Here is a 24,583-nt window from a genome sequence, read left to right on the forward strand (position 1 = left end):
ATGTGATTTGCTTTCTGGGCTGCAAGTGCACACTGCTGGCTCATGCTGAGCTTCTCATCCACCAGCACCCCCAAGTCCTTTTCTTTAGGGCTGCTCTCAAGCCAGTTGCTGACCAGCCTATATTGGTGCTTGGGATTGCCCTGACCCAGATGCAGGACCTTGCATTTGTTCTTGTTGAACCTCTCCAGCCTGTCAAAGTCCCTCTAGATGGATCCCTTCCCTCCAGTGTGTCTGCTGCATCACACAGCTTGGTGTCATCAGCAAATTTGCTGAGTGTGCACTCAATGCCACTGTCCCTGTCACCAACAAAGATGCTTAACAAGACTGGTTCCAGTACTGATCCCTGAGGGACTCCACTTGTCACTGGCCTCCACTTGGACATGGACCCATTGACAGCCACCCTTTGGGTGCAGCCAACAAACCATTTTTTTTTTTTGTCCACTGAATGGTCCATCCATTGAACCCATACTGTACCAGCTTGGAGACCAGGCTGTTGTTTGGGAATCCTGTTAGCTAATTTAAAGTAAATGAGGTTAAGCTGAACTATTGCCTGATACTTGAGATTTATTTTGTTTTGGTCATGCAGTAATGACTAAAATGTTGGTCAGGTAAGTGAGCATTGTTTCTTGGCAAAACAGTATGTAAATAGTGAACAAGAACTTCAATTTTACTTACATGTAATATGCAGGGTTTTAATATATTTCCAGATGTTATGCTCAGGAAGTGGGAAAGGGAGCATAAATGCTTTCAAAAAGGTTTGTGTTGCTTGGTTTTGTGTTTTTGTTTCTTTGGTTGATTTTGGTTTTCTTGTTTGGTTTTGGGGGTTTTGTTACTTTTCTTTGCTGGAGAATTTGTAAATACGATGAGAAACAGAATATAATTTTGTGGAGTATTTTTAGGATTTCTGTTAAGTTACTGAAGGGACAACTTAAAATGTTAATGATGCATTCAAGTTCTTCTGAATACTCCTAATATTTCATGTGGTATGATTCTGAAGTGTATGAGTTTAATTGCAGTTCTGATCAACTGCAGACTAGATTCAGTCATGGCTATTAATCCTGTAATTTTTACCAGCTAGTAGAGTTACATTATTTCTGAAACTGTCTTATGACTTTTCTAAAGCTTTTTTCCTTTAGCTTGAAGTCCTTACAATTATATCTGAGCGCTGTATAGAATCAGAGTCCAGCTGTAACTAACAACTGCTAAACTATATTGTGAAGTGCCACATCTACACACTTCTTAAACACCTCCAGGGATGGTGACTCCACCACCTTCCTGGGCAGCCTCTTCCAATGCCTGATCACTCTTTCAGTAAAGAGTTTTTTCCTAGTACCTGTCTAAACCATCCCTGGCACAACTTAAGCCCACTTCCTCATCTTATCACTAGTTATTTCGAAGAGGAGACCAACATTGGCCTCACTTCAACTTCCTTTCAGGTAGCTGTAGAGAGCAGTAAGATCTCCCTTTAGCCTTTGGTTGTCTACCTGCTGTATCTTCTATTTTTGAACCTTAAATATCATTGATTCAACAACAAAGGTAATGAATGCTATTGAAATGCTTTTTGTCATTTACTATTTTAAGGAAATATTAACATCACTATTAGTGGTATTAAAGATCTGAGTAAGAAAAGCCCAATGAATACCTAGTGTTACGCACCTTCTACTGGCAACAGTCACTGCACACAGAAACTGGAATTTGTAACGCCAGTAACAGAGCTAGGCTCCAAGTAAAAGAAATCACTGTTTCTGTGGAAACAGCACTACGACTTGTCACACAGGTGAAATGACAATGCTTCCTTCTCTTTCTTCACTGAAAAAAAAGATGTACATGTATATATAACCTCTTTACAAGCTGAGTACTGATATTTCTTTTTCACTGCTAACTCTTCTTTTCTTTCTTTTAGAGATGCTAATAAGTGTGTCCCGTCCCGTCCGCCCCCCCCAAACAAAAACCCCAAACAAACCCCAAATCCCACCAAAACCAGAGAACAAACACTAATCACTAAAGCCATTTGGAAGCTGTTTTTGTTTACACCTGAGCTTTGTTATGTTACTTGTGCAATTTCAGAGTGTATCTATGTTTGGCTATGTTTTTTCTTTTTGAATAACAGCAGTCTTTGAATGTCAGTAGTTTAGTAGAGTAAATTTGCTAGTATTTAAGAATAAAAGTTTGGTTTCCTTAGCAAATAATTACTTTGTATTTAAATTTCTACCACGTTCGTTGAGTGTGGTAAAGTATCATCCTTTTCTTTTTAAACTTCTGTAAAAATACCTGGGAACCTTTTTTTAACCTGGTATGTGATACAGAATTCCATTCTGTCCCTGCCTACCAGCTTGTCTTAAATGATATTTTTCAGTTTCCCCTCCATATCTAATAGCTTTTATTTGTGGAGGATCAAATTCAATAGACTTGTCAAAAAAAAAACCCCAACAACCCAAACAAGCCCTTTTTATCATTCAGTTGTTGGATCAATAGCCCTGGGATGGGAGAAGAGGTTATTCTATCAAAAGAAATGGATTGAAAGAAGATAAAACACCCCATCCTCTGCTTACAGACTTGCCATTTCTCGGTGATTATGGGCGTCATGAGCATGTGAATACTCCGAACTGTGTGAACAAGCGAAAGCTGTTTGATACAGCCTCTTGGATTTTCAAAAGACATCAAGTAAATTTATTTTTACTGAAGATTCTGAAAGAAACTTTGTGTGCTCTTGTAAACAACTAGTCAGAAGATGAGAATCAAAGCTTCAGTTTTTGCGGCAATGGGACTTGGCAGGGAAGTCCTGCAGGAGTTTGTGCTGTGCGAAATAGCTGAAAGGCAGTGGATGAAGCATGGTCAAATTGTGGTGTTTGATCTTGTGATGACCTACCTTCCTGCTGCGCTTTTTTTTTTGTGTAATCCTCAAATTGAGGATGAAATTGACAAATTTTTCACATTTCCAGCAGAAGTGGATAGGTTTGCTGAGAAATCTGTATGCTCTTTGGTCAGAGTTCTGTTCCCGTTATATGGTAGCAAAACTAAAGATTGCCTTTGTCTTTTTATTTTTTTTAGCTTGTAGTTGAGAGTACTGTAATTACAGCTGCTTTTAGTGTTTTGACTGCTGAAAGATCATTTTCAGTGTTTTGACATAATTTAATGTAGATGCTTAATTGCTTATATAATTGAGTCAGATGCACACTTGTTGAACTAGAAAATTTTGCTGCGGAAGATTGTTGACAAGATGGTGTGTTTACTTGAAGGACCTCTTGCCAAAAAGAACATCCTGAATTTCTTTATCTCATGTTCACCTCCATAAGTAGCTTCTAGTAGATAGTTTAGCAAAGCAGTTACACCTGTTTAAGACAGGGATTCTCAGCTTGGATTCCCTTTTCCTGTTTGTTCTTAAATATTTTACCATTGGTATTTTGAGGATAGTATTTAGCATGTCTGTCCTATGATTCTCAAAGTTGCATGTTGAAGGCTGATTTTTACTGCAAGACAGACTTCTTATAATTCAGTTTTTTTTACCACCCTACAGTTAACTTTATTCCTCAATTCTAGTCTTCATGGGTTTGTCTTTATGTATGCTCAGTGTTTCTTCTGATTGTAATTTGACAGTAAAACCTTACTGATGGAATTTTGCCTTCAATATCTGTTTTGGTTTTGTATTGTAAGGATGGTGTAGCATTCTTATATTTCTTTCTACTTCTTTGGAAACACAAGTTACTAAAGTAGCTGCAGATATTTCACATTCCTAATCATTTAGCTTTGTGATATTTCTGTTTAACCACTTATAGCAGACAAAATGATGTATTAGCTTTTTATTAAAGACAGCCAGTTTTCAGTCCAAAAGGTCTTGCTGCAGACATCAGAAAAGGTTGCTTGCATTGAAGTTGCCACTATTTGGGAAGTCTGCTTTGATTTAATCTTTGAAAACTGTATCTATTTTAAGTACATATGCCTTGAACCGACTATTTGCCATTAAATGTTAGGAATGACTACTAGTACCTTGTAGAATCATAGAATTGTTCAGGCTGGAAAAGACCTTTTAACATGGTGTGGTAGATTTACTCAGATTGTCACTGAACATTTTGTCGTTCCTGTTCCAAGTTAACTGGAAATTCCATTCTACCCCCACCCCTGCTGCTCACACCAATGTCACACTGTTATGTTCTTGATCATTTAGTTGTTTTGCCTTGGTTCAGATATGAGGGTATGGTATTGGAGCTGTGTAGCCCTGTGATCAGGCCAGTAGGATTTACAAGGTCCTTACAAGTCATAACTAGTTTACCTGTAGCTGAGTGAGATTATGGGCAGAACACACTTGGGCTTTGTCAGCTAACATGATCGTGCCCTTCCATTTATCCGTGATGCTTCTGAAAGTCTTATCGAGTATCTCACTTGGTCATGCTCTTGCTAAGACCCTTTTAAAGAGGCTTGACTGTCACAAATTAATATTTAATGTGGAAGGTCTCTGTTTTTATAAGCGTGATGTATAGTAAGTGTGTTTCATACTGAAATCCAAGGGTTTCTAAGGATGCTTTGAAATCGACACCATTTCATTCGCAGGATATTTTCAGAAAACACATCTTAAGCTGCTAATGCCATTGGGTTTGCTCAGTTCAAATTAGACAATCCTGAGACCACCAGTTGCCTCAGGCAGCGTTCTGTGGGAATGTCTCGTATATTGAGGAAATATCACTGGTCATATATGTGTTCTGTTGTTTGTATGCCGAAATTGAGTGCTTATCTTATGTGGGTTGTGTTTCTTGTTTTTTTTAGCAGCACAGTGGAATGAAATTTTCCATGAAAGGAACTCATAACCAAGGCAACAGCTACAGCCCTGTCAGCAGTGGAGGCATGAGGCAACCAGTTGGTAACCGAGGACACCACCAGTACAATCGTAATATATGGAGAAGAAAAAAACACAGGGACAGTTTGCCTATTAGTCTGAGCAGATAATGGCAGATGCCAAAATGACCTTCCCTGTTCAGACAAACTGAGTGCCACTTGAGGGATGGAGACCAGCGTCCAGCACATCGTTTTATTGGTGTTGCCAAATATCTGCAGCTGACTTCTTTGCATGTTTCTTTGTGTGGTGGTTCAGTCCATCTTCAAGAAGTAGTCGTGCTTATCTGTGAAGCCTTATTAAATGTGGAAGTTTGTTTTCTGCCTTCCCACAATGGTTCATACAGTGCTGAAGCAGCTCTGACAATGGAACTGCAAGGACATTTACAAATGCTGTGGCGTTTTTGCTGTGGCTACATCTGTTCCTTTGTGGGTTCAGTTTTCTTTTGTTTTAGAAGTGAAAGAAACTTCGGCCCCCTGGAATTTATTTTTTTTTTTTTTCTTTGCAGCAAATCAAGTTGGGAGTTCATAAAATTAAATTTGCTGCTCTTCTGTTTTTGTTTCAAAGTTCAGGATCTTTTGCTCTGTAAATACTGGAAGTATAATTTGTGCAATAACTTGGAATTTTTAATTTAATTTCATATGTCACATAAGTTATATTTAAGGGGAAGAGGTTTTTTAATTTACAGATCCTTTCCCAGGTTGCATTATCTAAGTTGGGTTCATAGTTTTGGCAGGTTGTCTGAGCAGTGTTACAAACATGATATTTGGTAATATTTGAGGCTTCTTGATTCACAATGAAAGTGCGATTTGGCTTTTGGTTTTAAGAAGGTATTGAGCTCCAAAGCATTTTGACCCCATGTTTTTTAGCTCATTGTCTGGCCTCTATCAATGGTCTCGCTCTGACCAATGAGTTTTAATTTTATTCTTTTAACTGAAGAACAAATTCAGCATTTGTAGTACCAGAAGTAAAACTTTTAAGAGGGAGAGGAAAAATGTTGGTGCAAGCCCTGATGTGAAACTGAAGTTGTGAATTACATGCTTTGATACATTTTAGTAACGTAACCTGTTAATGTTTGGGTTCAAACAATCTTATTAAATAGAGGTACCCGGCTTAAGGAATGTGGAGAAAGGAAATATGTTGATTCCATTAAGGAATCTGTATAGCAGTATGCATTAGTTCTGTTAAGAGCAAATATATAAAAAGTACTTCAGCTGCTCTAAGCATTACAAGAAGTATCTTTTAATGTATTGCAGGAGAGCACAGCCCAGTGTTGTACGCAGTATGAGTGGCTGGCACTTAATTTACAGATGCATACAGGTATACTATGCAAGTGTGTATTGCCATGACAAACACTGTCTTTAACTTTTTGAAAAATGTACATCCTGCCTAACCCTGTTTTTACAGCACCACAGTTGTCCTGGGAGTAGGTCACATCTCATGCCCTCTGACTTCCTGGGTTTTTTTTAATGAGAGTTCTTAAGCTATATAGAAAATTACAGATCAGTTATATAAGTCCACTAGCAGAGAAAACTGAAGAATCCTGTTAACAGGACGTCTATACTGTGTACAGATATAGAAGGTTTTAAAACTGATATCTGAATATTAAAATGAGGTGTCAAGCATGAAGCTTTTTCATATGCTGTATGCCTTTGAAGCAGAAGTAGTTCATGTTATTACTGAATCTGTCGAACACAAACAGGTCCTTGAAGGGAGAGAGGGCAACATTCCAAAGTAGAGTAGTGCATATCTGTTTGCAAAAAGTTTGTCTTAATGCTCCAGACTCATCACAATTTAAAAAAAAAAAAGGTTTTAAAAATTGTGAGCTGTTTCATAAATAATATCTAAGGGCTGTTACATGAGCCTGTACTGCTTAGTCTTCACACACTAGCAATATTGAGCATAACTACATTAAAGAGCCTTCAAAGGCTTTAGTTGGTGTCTTATACTAGCGTCCATTTTGAAGCGAAACTCATTTGAAAAGTGGTATCATGTAACACTTCAGTCATGGTGAACCAAATAAATTGGCCTGGCTATCACTGTGGTTATGTGCTACAGGTTTGAAAATGTTTAAATTTTTTGTGTGGACAACTACGTGGAAGCTAAAATTGACATATTTTTATGTAAAGTTTTCTATTCTTTGATTTTTAATAAACTTTGGAGACCAGTCACTCTTCTGTACATTTTTATGGGAACTTTAATGAATGTCATAGTATTTGACTATCTCATTGCTTGATGAACAGTTTGAACATTGCTTTGAATTGTTCATACTGGATACCTTCAGAATGAGCTTGGGTTGTGGATGGATGCCCTCCACAAACATTTGTGACATGTATAAAGGGAATAATGAGCTTGGCCGTTGGTTTTATAATTGTGGGTTCAATCCCTTGATAGTTCAGGCAGCAAAGGAGCAGGAGGTACTTCTCATCAATATTGAAAGAGGAGGTTGACTAACCGATCCCTTGGGATACCTTGACTTTCCATAGTGTGTTATTTTTAATCCTTCCCGGTAGTTTCTAAATTAATTTCAAAGTCTTCCATTTTCAGCCTCAGAAAATGGATGTATTTTTTTTCTCTGTTTATTTCTATTAACCCTCTGAGAGGACTCTGAAATGTCAACAACTGACTTGAAGTCAAAATTTCAGGTATCAAGTCTTCAGATGTTTCTCAGTCCTACTATTTTGTGCACTGTTCACAGGCAAAATTAAGCCATGCTATTTACATGTAGAAGAAAGACATGGCAAGTTGAAGGGATGAACAGGACCCCCATGGTACATCATAGAAACAGCACACTTACTATCTGTTACCTTTTATAAGAGATGTCAATGCTGGTGTTGCGTTGCTGTAACACCATCCCTACATGCACTGAGACAGGATAAGAAGATACTGTGACTGTTGGTACAGCGTTGCTCCTCCAGCAGTGTTTGTTTCCACAGGAACAGCTTATGGGACAGCATCTTGAATGGGCATAGCAATGGTCTGTCAGCAGTGTTGAAATGTAGTATGCCTTCAAGCAATGTCACCTCTTTATCATTTGTGGGCAGAAAGAAAAGCTTAAACTGTAAATGCTAGCAGGCAATGGATAATTCACTCTGAGTGTGGGGTAGGCTGTATGGTATGTGAGAAAACACAGGTTTCTACCTGACCTTCATACACCTGCAGCAAGCCTCCCTGATTGGAAGGTAGTTGAGATCCTAGTAAATGTAATGCTTTCAGCGAGTGTGTGGATGAGTGTGCGAGATAATCAGCTGGGATAAAAGCTCCAATCTTGTCTTTTGTGAATAAATCCCAGTATTCAGACCCAGTACAGATTGTTGTTTAACTCGCCTGTAAAAGAAAGTGGTGTCAGAATGGCAATGCTGCTTTGTTTACTGAACCTCAAGTTACACAGGCAGAAGTCTGTTGTAGCTGACCTGTCCTGTAATCTTTTCAGATGGCTGCAGGATTTTTTTTTTTAACCAGGATATTAATTTGTATTAAATTGGTTTGTTAACTTTGTGTGTGTGTTTTGTTTGGGTTATGTGGGGTTTTATTGTTTCGGAGGTTTTTTGGGTACTTTTTGTTATGTCAGGGTTTTTTTCAGTTTTTGTTTGTTTTGGTTTGGATTTTTGGAGAGGAAAAGCTGAAACTTTTGATGGGCTACATCCCACCCCTTCAGGATTATTCTTGGATGTATCCAGCTAATTTGAGAAGTCAAGATGTGTAAGTGAAATATCACCCTAGTCAGGAGTTACCTGTCCAAATCACCTCTGTCTTTTTCAGGGCATTGTTTTAGGAGACTGAGAAACAAAGAAGCTCAATGTTTTATTCATATAAAAGTATGTGCAGTCTTCTGTGAATGAACAGAGTTGCAGATAGCTGCAAATGTGAGATTAGGCCCTTGTAAGGACAGCAGCACAATAGGGGCTTAACATAAGACAAGGGCATCTGTTTGACCCTCAGATTAAGAGGAAATGCTGATGCTTCTGCTCAAGGGCAGGTCTGTGCTGCTTTTCATATGAGTTCCTGGTACAGTTACTGGATAAAATGACTTGCACTTCCTTATCTTCCCATTAAAAAGAAATGATCAAGGAATACAAAGTTATGTGAGTTACATTCTCCATGTGGATGTGAGTGTTGTAAATCATGAGTAGTTAAGCAGTGAATGCAAATGATCTAAAGGGGTTGTGAAATTTTCATCCTTTGAGATACTGAAATTATGCCTGCACAAGGCCTCAGATAACCCAGTAAAACTCCAAAACCAGTCCTGCTCTGCTGTGAGACGGGGCCACTTGACCTGTAGGGTACTTCCTAATCTTATGGTTTTCTATGATATCACTGTCCTGATTTAGCACAGTCTGCTCTAAGAAGTCTCACTCGCACAGACAGGACCTAGAACACACAAAAGGCCTCACACCGTGAGCTACAGAGTGTTTACTGAAATGATCCAATGTACAATACTGTGCAAATGAGTGAACAAGCCAAGCCTCCAGAAAAGCAATCAGTGAACAGGACAGCAAGTGGGAAAGCACAGCATCCTAGCCAGCAACCAACAAAGCAGAAGAGACCCACATCCCAAACCAGAAACAGGAAGAAAGCCCCTGGAACTGAACTCTAAGCCCCATCATCCTTTGCTCTGGCTAGCACTTCCCTTAGAAATCTGGCCTGGCATCAGCATGCTGTCAAATACTCATCAGCACATTCAATAGGCGCTTCTGACAGGTCCCTCCAGCTGACAGCAGGATGTTCTCCATCCCTCCTTCTATACCATCTACATCATGCCCAGCAGTAATTAACATAATTCAACATATGACATGCATCATTCACTCTTTATTCCCACTCAAATTAGATCACCCTGTGGTACACACTGGTGGTCTTACTGTAGGTGTTCTGGAGCTCCACCCTGTTCCATTACAGTCTGGATCATTCTATGACTGGTCCAAAGGGTGGGGCTGTGTTTCCACCTATTGGGCAGTTTATTCCAGTGACTTCACCTCTCCACATAAAAGCAACTTGTGGCCTGCATTTGGGTGCTCAGCTTCCAACACATCCAGCTGTTGGGATCCCCCTGTCACACCAGAGATACTGGTGAGTTCCACACATTATAGTCTGATGGCATCAAAGTAGCTTGTGCACCTGTATCTACTAAAGCTTTATACTCCTGTGGGTCTGATGTGCTAGGTCATCTTGTCCACACAGTTCAATAGACCTGATTGTCCCTTTCCTTCACCTGGTTGGAGGCAGGGCCCCTCTAATTCTGACTGGAATCACTTTTGTCTTGTGAAGATGCTTTGGAAGTCCCTTCAGAAGCATCAGAAGTGTACCAGTTGGTCTGCTGTTTTGGGAAACTGGGACAGTGCTCTTCTGGGAAGTTTTCTTGTAATTCACAGAGTCACAGAGGTTGGACTGGAGGGGGTTTTCCGTCTCTCTTCCTCATAGTCATGTAAGTAAAACCACAGGATATACTTGTGCATATCTCCCAGATTCCCTCTTGGACAGGGAAGTACCTGTCTGAAATACAGGACCATGTAAATGGGGAATAGGATATGTTTTTTATAAGTTTATGGACCTCCCAGGACAGTTCCTTCACAGCTGAAACACAGGCCTGTACAGAGGAAAAGAGACATTCCTTGTTTTGCTGGAGCCTGCTACTCATCCACTGTCATTGGCCGTCTTTCAAGGTCAGGGATAAAGACCAAGTGATCATCTCTGTCACATCCTCTTGTTCATGAGATGACTCTGTTTCATCCTGTGCAAGACAAACTGCTTTCCTTGTATATTTCTTTTTCCATACAGGGACAACTGATAATGGTACAGGCTGATTCTCTGGTGCAGCTGCCATGTCTGCTGTTGGGGTATGAGTAGCCACAGTGCCTGTAGGTCTGTCTGTCGATTCAGAGACCTTCTCTTGCTCCTGTATGCTCTGGACAGTGATGATAAAGGTTCTATAAGGTATGGGGCAAGCCCCAATACAAGGCAGGGATTTCTGTTTCTTGGGAACTTCTGGGCTGACAGTATACCTTTTAAAATATTTTACCAATTTGTCAGGATTTTTTTGTTTGGGGATGAAATTCCAAAACACCGGAGGTGACCACTCTCCTAGGCAGTTACCCCATACTCTCCTGCATGCCCTGCCGCTCATCATTATCCGTCCTTGGGGCAGATCTCCAGTTGCTATTCTTGGGAAAGACCTGTATTACTTTGGACAAGACCTGGCCCATCAATTGGCTGAGATAACATCTAAACCAAGTACCTGGTGGAGTAACCATATCATAATGTGACAGTATCCAGGTCAGCCACAATAGCAGTAATCCATTCTTCTGAGGTGAAAAGTACCATCACAGAGAACACTATGAATACAAGTGTGTAAGATTTTATGTAACCTAAAAAGAGGAAAGGAATTATATTACCACACCCTTCACCCCACCAAGACAGTTTTGATCTGTGGAGGAAGGGTGCTGTAGCTTTGGTGTTCTTGTTGGCTGTGCTGTCCTCTGAGCAGCCTCTTCAGCTCCATGAGTTGCAGCAGGTGTTACTTAGGACACAGAGAGAGGGTTTTTGTTGGTCCGGTTCTTCTAGGCTACATAGTGATGTCTCTGTCATTTTTTCTCTCTTGGTATTCTCTCAATTTTTCTTCAAAGCAGCATTGCCCTGGTCTTCTCTCATGTTTTCCTTCTCAGTGTCATCGTCTAGGTCTTTCTCCTGTATGCACCTTCCCAAGAGTCGTTCCAGTGGCATCTGCCCAATACACATCAGCTATGGTCTGGGCAAGCAGCAAAGGTGATTTTATCTTTGTTGAGTCACATCAAGAGAGACAAGCTCCAGCACATCGGCTGCAGCCACACCTGGAAACCAAATGCATCAAGACAGAGAACATATTATGTGAAAAAGACAGGGATACGAAATTCTTTTAACAAGCCTTAATTACATCTTTTTGTTATCTCACTTCTTATCTCAACCCTTTCATGCCACACATTTGTGTGCCAAAAATAGACTGCACTGGTTCAACACAGTCTGCTCTAACAAGGCTCACTCCTGAACAGGAGTAAGAGGAACAAAAAGGGCTGAGATAGCGCTTCATTAAATGATACAATGTACAATACCGTGCGAAGGAGCAAACAAGCCAAGCTAGCAGAAAGGGGCAGCATCTAAGACAGCAGCCTGCGGAGGGGAAGAGACGGGAAGTCAAAAGAAAGCCTTGTAGGAACTGAACTCCAAGCCCCATAATCCTTTGCTCCAGCTAGCATTTTTGTGATTACTCTGGCGTGACATACACTTGGTATCGAATACTCAGTACCAGATTCAACAGGTAAGAACACACTGATTTCTGAAGCTGTTATTCCTTGGAAATGCATAGTCCCCAAACGTAGTTTACTGATCAAGTAAATGAAGTTTGTGTAGAATATCAGTAAAATACTCCAAAATGTAAAGTTCTTCACTTTTTCTTCCTGACAAAAATCTGCTTGTTTGCATTTATTCTGCAGTAAAGGAGTGGGTATATTACTTATACTCATACTGCCTGTATTTGTCATTGGAATGGGCTGCCCAGGGAGGTGGTGGAGTCCCCATCCCTGGAGGTGTTCAAGAGGGGATTGGATGTGGCACATGGTGCCATGGTCTGGTCATGAGGTCTGTGGTGACAGGTTGGACTCTATGATCTTTGAGGTCTCTTCCAACCTTAGTGATACTGTGATACTAAAACAGTACTGATAGAGATGAAAAAACTTTTCTCATCATGAAAAGTTTTTTTGTAGAGGCAAGATTTGGAAGGTTCTGTTAGCCCAAGTTTTTACCTCAATAACTAGATTATATCTGTCCCTTATTTTGCATTGAGAAATCAGAGTGAGAGCGTTTATCAGGAGTGGGTATATAGAAAAGGAAATTTCCATAAAGAAGAAAGGAGGAAAAAAAAAGATGAGATCTTAATGATCTTAACATGAAATGTAACTATCCAAGCAGTCTGGGAATTCTGACATGTCAAGCTGCCAATCTACTAACAAGTTAGTTAAGATTTAATGTTGGAAATTAATTACTTTTACTGTGCTAATGATCATGACACAAGACCTGCCATGCACTGGCTGAATTTACTGATATGATAAGTGTGGGAAACGGGACCAATATAGTGTTAGAATTTAATAGTACCAAGTATTAGAAATGGGACAAAACAGAAAAGCACAAGACTGGCAATTAAGCATTTATAGCTATTTCCAAATGGTGAAAGCTTATGGGTTAGAAAAAGTGGAGAGATACCTGAGCATATTTATTGACAATATGACTGAATTCACTAACATGTCTCATAAAGATATTTGAATCTGAGACATATTAGATGAAATATTTCCAGTAGTGTTAATGACTTTCTTTTATTACAAGTCCGGAGTTTTACTGGTTAAAATTATCTGTGGCTTTCCTCACTTCGTGGAAATAACAACAACAAAACCCAAACCAAAGCAAACAAAAAAGAAATGCAATCCTCTTTATTCAGTCAAGGCAGGAGCTACAGACACAGATTTAAAGAATCTTCTGACACTGGAGGGTCTCCTTAATCTGGAGATTCATCAAAGCTAAAGTCACCTTTTATGGCATGTCAAAATAATGTGAAACACTAGGGATGACAGATACCATCACCTAGCTTTTTACATCAATTTGCACTGCTCCTATATTGACAAACTTATGATCTTTTGCTTTGACATAAGAGTGACTTGCCTCCTGGGGATGCCGAATATGTTAGCTGACTGTCATTTCAGATCTGTGCATGACAAGTAGGAGGCCTAACTGGATTAAATGGGTCTAGGAAATGTGCTATGACTGTTGCCAGTCCTCCTTTTTTTCAGTTTTGGTAAAAAAAATGCATGTGTTTTCCTGTCAGAAATTGTGGTATCTGGGAAACAAGGTCCTGGAACATCTCAGACCCTGCCAATAACCCTTAGTGCTTTGGTGCTAAAAATGGAAACGGGAATTTCATTACACTCTTTGACCTAGTCAGGAAAGGTCCTACTACAGGATTGCTGTATTTAATATCTCCTCCCCAAGACTCTCTCCCATCTATTTATACAGTCAGTCTTAGTGACCCCCAAAATTTTCTTACTCACTGTTTTAGGGTACTTGGTTTGACTTGGTATGAGTAGCCTAGACTGTCCCAATGGGAGAACTATTTCCTTTAAGACTAATTTTGCCTATTACTTCATCTACAATGTTTGTAATATCAGTATTCTCAGACTTATACAGGATTTAGTTGTCTGTTTTGTCTGTGCATTCCCTGCAGCTTCTCTAAATCTGATACTTCAAGTATCAGTCATCATATGCCCTCAGACTATAAGTACGGTCTTACAACTTTATACAACAGAATTTTTGGTGGCTTTTACCCATCTCCTGGAGAGTCAAGGTTTGGGACTTAACAACAAATCTGACTTTACAGAATTTTTATCCATGCTAGTTTCCTATTTTCAGTCCTTTCAAGCATCTGATGTAGCTTTCTCTCAGGTGTGTTTTGGATTAGGAAATTATTTCACTGGCTTATTTTTTTATCACATCAGAGACTTCCAGGTCAGAGGACTTTTAAAAGTTTTCTTGACATCTAGGAGGTATTCATGGTAATAAGCCTTAGTCTGAATAATATATCTACTGCAAACGGGATGTTGGGACCAACCCTGGCTATGCAGTTGTCATTCAAGCTGGGGGGCGCACGTTAGATCATGTTAAAAGTCTGCTATGTAATCACACGGTTATCGTAAGATGAGCCTTAGAGATCAGAGAATGTTTCACCGTGGCATAAACCATACATTAAGCTTTGCTCAGAAATGTCTCTATCTCTGATGCTTTCAGAACAGCCCGATGGGGTGTCCATGTGTACCTTCATGGTACACAATGAAACTGTTGAGACACCTAAGTGTACAGTGGCATTTTATCAGAGTAGTACTAACAAAGTTATTAGCTTGGAAGATTCATAAATGCCTGGACAGACCCTAAGATGCCAGATGCTGTCTGGAGCATTCAAAGGTATTACAGTCATACCAACCAACCTCAAAGAAAGAAAAGGCTGATAAACACTTCTCAATATTATCCATCTGTTCATTCACCTCACAGTTATCTTCTCTTTTACCCTATAGCCCTTTATCTGTTGCAGGAACTGAAAACCTGCACTTTCTGGCTCTCATGATCTGAGAGAAGAATGTGGGGGAAGAGGGGCCTGTAGACATGTGAGATTGTGAGGACTGTAATCCTGCAGGCATGAATGCTATTTTAATTACCAAGGAAAAATGTGCTATTCATTATGCATTTAAATTTCAGAGACTCTTTCGATGCACATGTAGTAGCAGGAGCTCAGCAGAATGTTTCTAAAGATATTTTATGAAAAGGATTGCAGTGAACATGATTTTTTTTTTTTTTTAAAGCAGCACTGTTTAAGCAGATTGGTCTCAGTGGGTACTTCACAATTAGCTTGTCCTTGTTTCTTTTTAGGTAAACGTTGAATCTGGAGAGAAAAGCTTTTATTCCTTTGCATTTTGCAGAAGTTTTGGAGTTTTTAAGTGAAATTTCCCTTGGAGATCTGCAACTGAATGTTACTTATCTAGCAACAGCTTTAAATTAAAAAAAAAACCAAAACCAAACCCCCTTATTTCTTCACAGGATATGACAAGATTTTCTGCTGTTAATATGGTAAATTAAATTTGCTGAATTCAATTTGCCCTGACTGCAGGGAGGGTGCGCTCTTGCACCATTCTTGCGTCCTGTTGTTAAATTAACAGATCATCGGTTTCTGGTTTGGAGGTGGTGCTACCCTGACTGAAAATCCTTTCTTGAGGCACAGGGTAGCTTTAAACGTATTGTCATTTTATTTCACGGGTAATACTCAGAATGCCCTATTTGTAGTAAGTAATGGATCACCAATGAAGTTGTTTGTCCTTCAAAATTGTACCTGGAAAACCCTGTATTTGTTTCTCACTGTGCTGCATAAGGTTTTATACTTCCAGATATTAAACTGTTATTTCCTTCTTAGTGGTCTCTCAGTCCCTTGATTACACACGTCTAGCTGAGGTGCATGAGCTCCTAATTGCTTTAGCATGCAGAAGAGGTGTTTTTATTCCTAAGCGCTTTTGAGAACGGAACTGGCACACTGACAGATTGTTCCTCTAACTAGCCTGAAATGTCTGTTTTCTTTCTTTTATTTTCTCTTCCCCCCCCCCCCCCCCCCCCCCCAACCCTTCCTTCAAGATGTCAGCTGAAAATTGAGCACACACAGCATGGATGTAAAAGGTACTCTTGAAAATAGCTCCAAACATCACCCAAATAGAGGATTCTGTGATTTGTGCAAACAGGTACCTATCTTCCTTCTGTTGTCCAGCTTTAGTTCAATGGTCAATGTACTATTAATGCTATTTTCTAAACATTAGAGAGTTGATAGAGTGAAATCCTTGGTCAGTAATACAATATCAGGAATTACCACAAGAAATGAGTATGTGGATGGGAAAGAATAAATGGGAATAGGCATTCTGAAATACAGCAAAGATATGTGCAAGCCAGAGCTTCATTCAATTCTTCTGCATAGCCTGGGCTTTATGCAGGGAGCCTGTATCAGCATCAGTTTATTTTTGTGTGCTTAAAGATGAACTGGAATTGCAAGTAAAATAGACTGAATCAATAGACCTTTTATTTAAATAGACTCTTATGTTTAGTTGAAGGAACTTCTAAACACAACTGTATTTGTTCTCAAGGTTATCTTTTCTTGCCCCAGAACTGGAGTTATTTCACCCTGGGTTTGAGTGTTGCTTTTATGTTTGGGGTCCCCCTGCCCAAAGTGTATCTTTTCTATCTTCCTCCCAGCTTCATTCTGGAAGTTATTGGAGGTAAGCATGCTAATATCTATTTCTTACCTTGTATCTTTTTTTTTTGCTGGGATACTGCTTCCATTTAGACTAATAGTAAGAGCATCTAAGAATTTAATTGTCTTGTGTTTATATTGATACGGAGAGAAATGTGTGGGTTTATGGAGCTTCTTGGCTTTCACTGTCAGAAGTAAGGATTTATTCTGCTGCAGTAGAAGGGTAGGCTGTACGATGAGTAGTGCTTTAGAAAAAAATCATGGTTACAATGACTAGTGCTTTAGAAAAAATCATGGTTTGTCACTACTGTGTAGCAAAACCTTTTGTGTTTTACCAAATCTTTGTCTGGTGGAAGGCCATAACGTATTTTATTTAGTGTTGTGTTTATTAATATATTGTATATATTTAAAATAGACTGCAGTGCTGAAAGTTTATCTCATATGTCTTTTTTCTTTTTTTTTTCTATGTAAATTGCTTCTACTTAGTTCTCAGTCATTTCAGATTAAGTTAACCTAATCCAAAGCACAGGCATATTTGTAGAGGCCAAGTTTAGTCCTGTTTAGTAAAATTATACATATTGTCAGTTACATATAAGACTACATAGAATATACAGAATAGGACTTCTCACCTTTGAAAGGTAAGAGAGGATGGATATGACAAAGGTATAAACTATCAGGTGAAGGTGTATTACTAGTCTCCTCAAGTAACTGTTGAACAGCATCAAACAAATCACACATGTGTAGGTTGAAAGGCAGGAAAGGGAATGATTTTTTTCACTCTGATTTAGCTGCAGAATTTCTTCCTGAAAGGTTCTGTGTGTGAATTCTTATCTGAATTTGAAAAGCAGTTGGACAAATCTCAAGAAACCCATTCAGGCGTATTAAATGTGAGATAACACCTCTGGATGCAACAACCAGAGCTGCAAGGGGATTGGTTTGGAAAGGGGAGCTGTATGGTCCAGATGGAGGCATGTCTTTCCTGCTATATCTCTTTTCATCTCTCTTCAGAGGCAGCAGTTTCCAGAATTTTGGCTGGCTTCAGGGTGAGGTAAGCTGTCTCCAGATAAGCTAAGATTGGTGTGTGGAGAAGGAAAGGGACAAAACAGAAAAGGAGTTTCTGCAATGACAAGGATCTGGGAAAAGGCACTATAAAATGAAATTAAAGAAAATTGCATTAAAAGAGGCTGGTGGTACTGGCCAGGGGAGCGGGAGTGGTAAAGGGGTTTAGAATAAAGAGGAAAATAAGGAATACATTATTAGCACTAAGGTGTCAGAGAGGGGGAGTGGAGGGAGAGATCACTGGGGTTTGTGGCAGGTGAGTGAAAAGTGGTAGAATAAATCAAAAGAGAAAATTCGCAGCAATTTATAGCGTCTTAATACTGTCTTTGTCCATTGTTCCCCACTACCCCGCTTACTGACCTACTGCGTTAATACTGTGCGGTGCTAGACCCTACGGTTATGATTGCCTTTTCTGCCATCTGCCACTTCTCTGATTTATCTCAGCCTGTCATTGCCAAGCACTCTGTTGCATGGCCAGTGCTGTTTCTAGTATGGTACTGCTCCTACTCACATGCAGGATGCAGGCCAGTAGCCTCTGTGGTAAATATTAGTAAGGGTAATGTACTTGTATATGTGAAATCAAGCTTTCTGAACAGTGTGGAAGCCTCTTCTGTGTGTAATCTGTACATTATTATTTCAGTGTTCCACTGATTATTTTCATTTCACCAAATTTCTGAGTGTTGCCTATTGTGTCTGCTCTCTGCTTTGGACTATTGAAAGTTCTGGTTGCAGTGTGAGAGCTGCTGTATTGTGTGTGAGAATCATAGAATGGCTTGAGTTGGAATGGACCTTAAAGATCATCTATTTCCACCCCACTCTCATAGTGCAGAACCCCACCTTGCACTAGACCACCTTGCTCAAAGCCTCATACAGCCTAGTCCTAAAGACTTCCAGGGATGAGGTGTCTATAACTTCTCTGGGCAACCCATTCCAGTGTCTCACTACACTCATAGTGAAGAACTTCTTCCTAATGTCTAATCTAAATCTGCCCTGCTCTAGTTTAAAACCATTGATCTTTGTCCTGTCATCACATGCCCTTATGTAAAGACCCTCCTCGGCTTTCTTCTGGGTCCCTTCCAGGTACCGGAAGGCCACTATAAGGTCTTCCTGGAGCCTTTTCTTCTTCAGGCTGAACAGACTCAACTCTCTCAGCCTATCCTTGTAGGAGAGGTGCTCCAGCCCTTTGATCATGCTTTTAAAAAGGATTGCCTTTTTTTTTTTTCTTTTTAAAATTAAATATATACTCTGTCAATGTATTTAATTCATGCTGTGAAGTGTTTACTTGAAGTATGCAGGGATACTCTTAATGCCTGTACTTAATAATACCTAAACTTAAAACACTTTCCATCCTGAAAATCCAGTTATTTTATATGCAGGAATACTGTGTCCAGTTCTGGGCCCCTCAGTTCAAGAACTGGGAACTGCTTGAGAGAGTCCAGCGCAAAGGCATAAAGAGGGTTAAAGGAGTGGAACATCTCCCTTATGAGGAAAGGCCAAGGGAGCTGAGTCTCTGTAGCCTGGAGAAGACTGAGGTGTGACCTTGGTAATGTTTATAAATATGTAAAGGAGGACAGCACCAGGCTCCTCTCAGTGATGTCCAACAACAGGACAAGGGACAATGGGTGCAAGCTGGAGCATAGGAGGTTCCCTTGTGACAGACATTCAAGATTTGGAATCAGAGGATGTTTTAATTAAAGCTTTCTCATTTCTTGCCTCAGGCACATTCTGTGTATTCTTTGAACATAAATCCTGCTGCTAATTTGAGCTGATAGTCTTTAAAAAAGTACAGCTCACCCCGAAGAGTCCCAGGAAGTAAAATGTCCACATAGAAGTTTGTAATTTACCAGGAATAGCCATGGTATATCCATTCTGTGGATTGAAGCTATTTTCGTTTTTCATAAATTCTTTCCAGTTTGCCAAAGTTACTTTTATTCTCAAGAACTGAAAAGTAGTTACCATTCTGAAAAAGTCACATATTGATGATTTGGATTGAGCTGAACAATGCGGAATAAAACTGTTCAAGCTAATCTGTTTGCTTCATGCTTCGTTTTTAACTATAAAAAGAACAATTAATATCTATGCAGAAGCAACAAGCTCAAAGGCCTGTGTCAAATACAAATCTTACATAATGAGTTTCATTGAATTTTGTATCTGAGGAAAACAAAACCTGACAGAAGCAGGCTGGTTTATGAGCAGCAGAATGAATGAATTTCATTCTGATTTAATTACTTCTGTCTCCTACTCTCCATCCCAGTGCATCATGTCACCTCTGATATCGCCACTGGGCAGAAGCCTGTAACTCACCTGGAGCTGTACCTTTCCTGCTGACCGGCCTTACGGATGGCACATTTTCTGAGTTGATGTCAGGATGCTCATGTATCCGTGATTACCTTTCACCTAGCTGCAGATTTCTGGGAAGCTGTAGAAAGTGAGTTACTGCAGGGACTGTACACCCCTCCTCCATGAGGAATGGCTGAGGGACTGGGGCTGGCTCAGCGTGGAGAAGAGTTCAGGGAACCTGATGGACTGCCAGGAGCCACAAGGGGATTATGAAGAAGGTGGAATCAGGTGGTAGGATCCAATGGGTATAAAATGACAGGTTCTGGCTGTTTTTATGGAGAAACTTCTTAAGCATGACAACAATCAAAACAGTGGATTGGGGTGCCCAGAGAGGCGGTGTAGTTGCCATCATTAGAAGTTGTCAAGATGAGGTTGGATAAAACCTTGAATAATGTTTTGCTAATCCTGCTTTGAGCAGGAGTTTGTATTAGATGGCCTTCTGAGGCTGAAGACCCTTTCAGTCTGAGCTATTTTACGATCCCATTTTTTCTGACCTCATGAGATACCTGCATGGAATATACAAGGACCTGCAACAATAGGAGTAAAAAAAAAAGGCTTCATTTTGCTCATCACAACAAGCTGGTAATACTTGGGGTGGGGGAAATCTTTCCTACACCATATCTTATAGTCATAGATAAGGGCAGTGAGGAAACAAGACCACTGCAAGATGAACTGAAGAAAGCTGTTAATGATTAGGTATTTCATTTTCTCCTGTAAAGAGTTTCAATCAGCTCAAACACCTCTCTTCCCTACTATTTAACAGTTCTAGCATTTATTAATACAATTTGTCTTTAGTTTCTTAATCCTACTGTCTATAAAATAGCTATAGGTTTAAAGTTTAATCCTCTTTTGTAATATATCATTCTCTTAGTAGAAGTGTTACTGTCTTGCATACTGACATCTCGCAGAGCATATTTTTCTTCTACAGCCATTCATGAAATGTTTCCCAAATTGTAAAAGGAAGGAATCAGTTTAGGTAATCAGGAGTACTCATATTTCTTGACAATTTTCTTCATTTAAATGTAGAAAAAGTCTGAGGCTGTCATGGACTTTCTCCTTGAGAGATTTTTTTTTAAATTTTGTAATTTTATTTTTTTTAATATGTAAATCTGCTCCATCTGTCTTAAGCATTCTGAAGGCTGGAGACTGCTGTTTCCACTTTCTCTGCTGCTGTGACTTTTTAATATCCTGATATGTATTTTCTGGATGCAAAGCAGTTGATGGGATCTTGGTTTTAAATATCAGGATGGTTTATGAAGGCAGCTTATAACATCTGTGACATGAGCGAAATATTTCTCTTTGCATAATTAATGGGTGGGAATTCTTTTCCTCTAAGCCACAATATGGAGTCAAGAACTTGAAAAATTTAGATAACAACTAACTCTCTACTATTGATAAAAACATGGACTGCAACGTTAGATATGACTGAGAGAAAAACAAGGAAGATTATTTGTTTGGAAGCTAGGTGGACATCCAAAGAATACTGTGGAAGAGTTAGGGGGAGGGAACCAGCCCATTTAATTTTTGATGCCTAGCTTAGGTAAAAGCTATTCTTGTTACAAGTGGAAAAATCCATGCTTTCAGTTTGACTTAACTGAAAAGAATATACTGAAAGACCAGCTTTAACTGCTCATAATAAATTTAAATAGCCAGAATACTTGCAGAAGGTATTGAATGGTTGAAAAGTAAGGTTTCCATCTGAAAGGAACAATACTTGATAAAAAAGAAGACCCTTTTGGAACTGAGTCTTGCCAGAGAGGTGAAAGAAAACAACTGCTTTTTCAAATACATCAATGACAAAAGGAAGAGCAGGGAAAAGGTGGGTCCACTACTGAATGATGTGGGAGATGTGGTAACAGAGGATACAGAGATGGCAGAGTTGCTGAATGCTTTCTTTGCCTCAGTCTTTACTCCTAAGACCATCCCTCAGGAACCTCAGTCTCTGGAAACAAGGGATCAGAACTGGAGGGCGGAAGACACTCTACTGGTAAGGAAGGACTTAGAGATCTCTAAGCAAGGTTAGAGATCTCTTATACCAATTAAAGACACACAAATCCATGGGCCCTGATGGGGTCCATCCACGAGTGCTGAGAGAGCTGGCTGACACTGTTGCTGAACCTCTCTCCATCATTTTTGAAAAGTCATGGAGAACAGGAGAGGTGCCTGATGACTGGAAGAAAGCAAATGTCACTCAAGTCTTCAAAAAAGGCAAGACGGAAGATCCAGGCAACTACAGACCAGTCAGCTTCACCTTCATCCCTGGAAAGATGATGGAGCAGCTTATTCTGGAAGTCATCTCTAAAAACAAGGAAGACAAGAAGGTTATCAGTAGCAGCCAACATGGGTTTACCAAGGGGAGATCCTGCCTGACTAATCTGATAGCCTTCTACAAAATCATGATCAAATGTATAGGATGTCCTACACCTTGACTGCAATAAGGCAGTTGATACTGTCTCCCACAACATCCTCCCAGAAAAGCTCAGGAGATGTGGCATAGATGGCTGGTCGGTGAGGTGGATTGCAAACTGGCTTGACAACAGAGTTCAGAGGGTTGTGACTGGTGGCACAGAGTCAACTTGGAGGCCTGTGGCCAGTGGTGTTCCCCAGGGATTGGTATTTGGTCCAGTTTTGTTTAATATCTTTATCAATGACCTGGATGAGGGGATTGAGAGTACCCTCAGCAAGTTTGCTGATGATACAAAACTGTGGTGGGGTGGCTGACACCCCATCAGGCTGTTCTGCTATCCAGTGAGCTGGCGAGCTGGGTGCAGGCAAACCTCCTGAAGGGAGGGATGCTCCAGTGATCATTAAAATACTGGAACCAGTGCTGTTGAGTGTGGACAGTGGCATTGAGTGCACACTCAGTAAGTTTGCAGATGACACCAAGCTGTGTGATCTGGTTGACATGCTGGAGGGCAGGGATGCTATCCAGAAGGCCTTGGACAGGCTTGAAAGGTGGGCCCATACCAACCAAATGAAACCCAACCATGCCAAGTGCAAGGTCCTACATCTGGGTCAGGGCAATCCCAAACTCAAATACAGGCTGGGTGAGGATTGGCTTGAGAGCAGTCTTGAGGAGAAGGATATGGGCATGTTGGCTCATGAAAAATTCAACATGAGTTGGCAATGTGCTCTTGCAGACCAGAAGGCCAACCGTGTGCTGAGCTGCATCAGAAGAAATGTGATGAGCAGGCTGAGGGAGGTGATTCTCACCTGCTTTTGTGAGACCCCACCTGGAGTGCTGTGTCCAGTTCCAGTGCTCCTAGCATTAGAAGGACATTGAATTGTTGGAGTGGGTGCAGAGGAGGGCTGTGAATATGATCAGGGATCTGGAGAACCTCCCGTATGGGGACAGGCTGCAAGAGCTGGAGCTGCTGCTGTTTAGCCTGGGGAAAAGAAGGCTCTCAAGAGATGTTATAGTGGCCTTCTAGTATCTGAAGGGGACCTACAAGAAAGCTAGGGAGGGACTTTTTACAAGGGCTTGTAGTGATAGGATGAGGGGTAATGGCTTTAAACTGGAAAAGGATAATTTTAGACTGACTACTAGGAAATAATTCTTCACAATGAGGGTGGTGAGACACTGGAAATAGCTGCCCAGGGAGGTTATGGATGTCCCCTCCCTGGAGGTGCTCAAGGCCAGGTTGGACAGGGCCTTGATCAACTTGGTCTAGTGGAGGGTGTCCCTGTCCATGATAGGTGTGGTTGGAACTAGGTGATCTTTAAGGTGCCTTCTAACCCAAACGACTCTATAATTATTTGTAGGTTTTAGCCACTGTGTATTTACCCTTCATTTTGTCTATTGGAAGATTTTTCCCCTTGGGTCTTCTACAATAGGCTCTGAAAGTTTCAGTATCATGTAAGTCAATTAATTTTCATTAAAGACCCAAACTTCAGAAGACTCTGTTGGAAGGTCTGAGACTGCATGATGCACCTAGCTGTGGACCTGAATAAAAATCTCTCAGTTAAAACCAAGGATGAGGCTGGCTAGGAATAGGAAATTATCACTAGCAGTTATTTAAGATGCAGTTCTAATAAGAATTTAGATGCAGATGCCTATAAATAGAATAAAACTTTGAATATAAAGCTAGTTAAATAGTTTCAAAAATACAAATAGAAGACTCAGTTATCTGAAAGTTTCTTTAGTATGGCTCTTCCACTTTCTGCTTCATAAAGGCCATTCTCATGGGTTTAAATGGTTTAATTTTCAACTTCACAATAATTTACAGATAGGGAAACAGCCATGTAATATGCTTATGGTCCTAGCCAAACTTTGATTGTCACTGTTGAACGGAACTTGCAAACAGCTCCTGGGTGGCCAAATGAATCCAGATGTACTACAAACATGAGCCTACTAAGATGCATTTTTAAACTGGTGTTTTTGATCCTAATTGTCGTCTCAAAATCCCATTTCAGAACTTGATTGCATCAATAGTCTAGATATCCTCTTCTCATTTCAAATGGATATTTATTCATGGCTCATTAAGAGTTATTTGTTCTCATGCATAATAGTTAATTTTCTTCCCTGATGTTAATTCAGATATCTGCTATTATGTGTATAG

General features: G+C 40.1%; 1 protein-coding gene and 1 long non-coding RNA gene across 5 annotated transcripts in view; both read left to right on the plus strand.

The window, feature by feature from the left end:
• TENT4A (terminal nucleotidyltransferase 4A) overlaps positions 1 to 7,038 on the plus strand; it is a 57,262-nt gene extending 50,224 nt beyond the window's left edge. For 2 of the 4 annotated variants that reach the window (XM_054164166.1, XM_054164168.1), the window contains one exon: positions 4,765 to 7,038. In XM_054164166.1, the coding sequence (XP_054020141.1) occupies positions 4,765 to 4,941 (177 nt within the window). In that variant the 3' untranslated portion in view covers positions 4,942 to 7,038. Of the gene's footprint in view, positions 1 to 4,761 lie in introns of all 4 variants that reach the window. The other 2 variants (XM_009906565.2, XM_054164167.1) reach the window with 1 other exon arrangement.
• Positions 7,039 to 16,026: 8,988 nt separating this feature from the next.
• LOC128897447 (uncharacterized) lies at positions 16,027 to 21,972 on the plus strand. Its single transcript, XR_008462388.1, has 3 exons — positions 16,027 to 16,122; positions 16,628 to 16,650; positions 21,929 to 21,972. It is a non-coding gene; the product is annotated as an uncharacterized LOC128897447 (long non-coding RNA).
• Positions 21,973 to 24,583: the final 2,611 nt, after the last annotated feature.

Source organism: Dryobates pubescens, chromosome 9, assembly GCF_014839835.1.
Source record: "Dryobates pubescens isolate bDryPub1 chromosome 9, bDryPub1.pri, whole genome shotgun sequence".
In the NCBI taxonomy this organism is placed as follows: Eukaryota; Metazoa; Chordata; class Aves; order Piciformes; family Picidae; genus Dryobates; species Dryobates pubescens.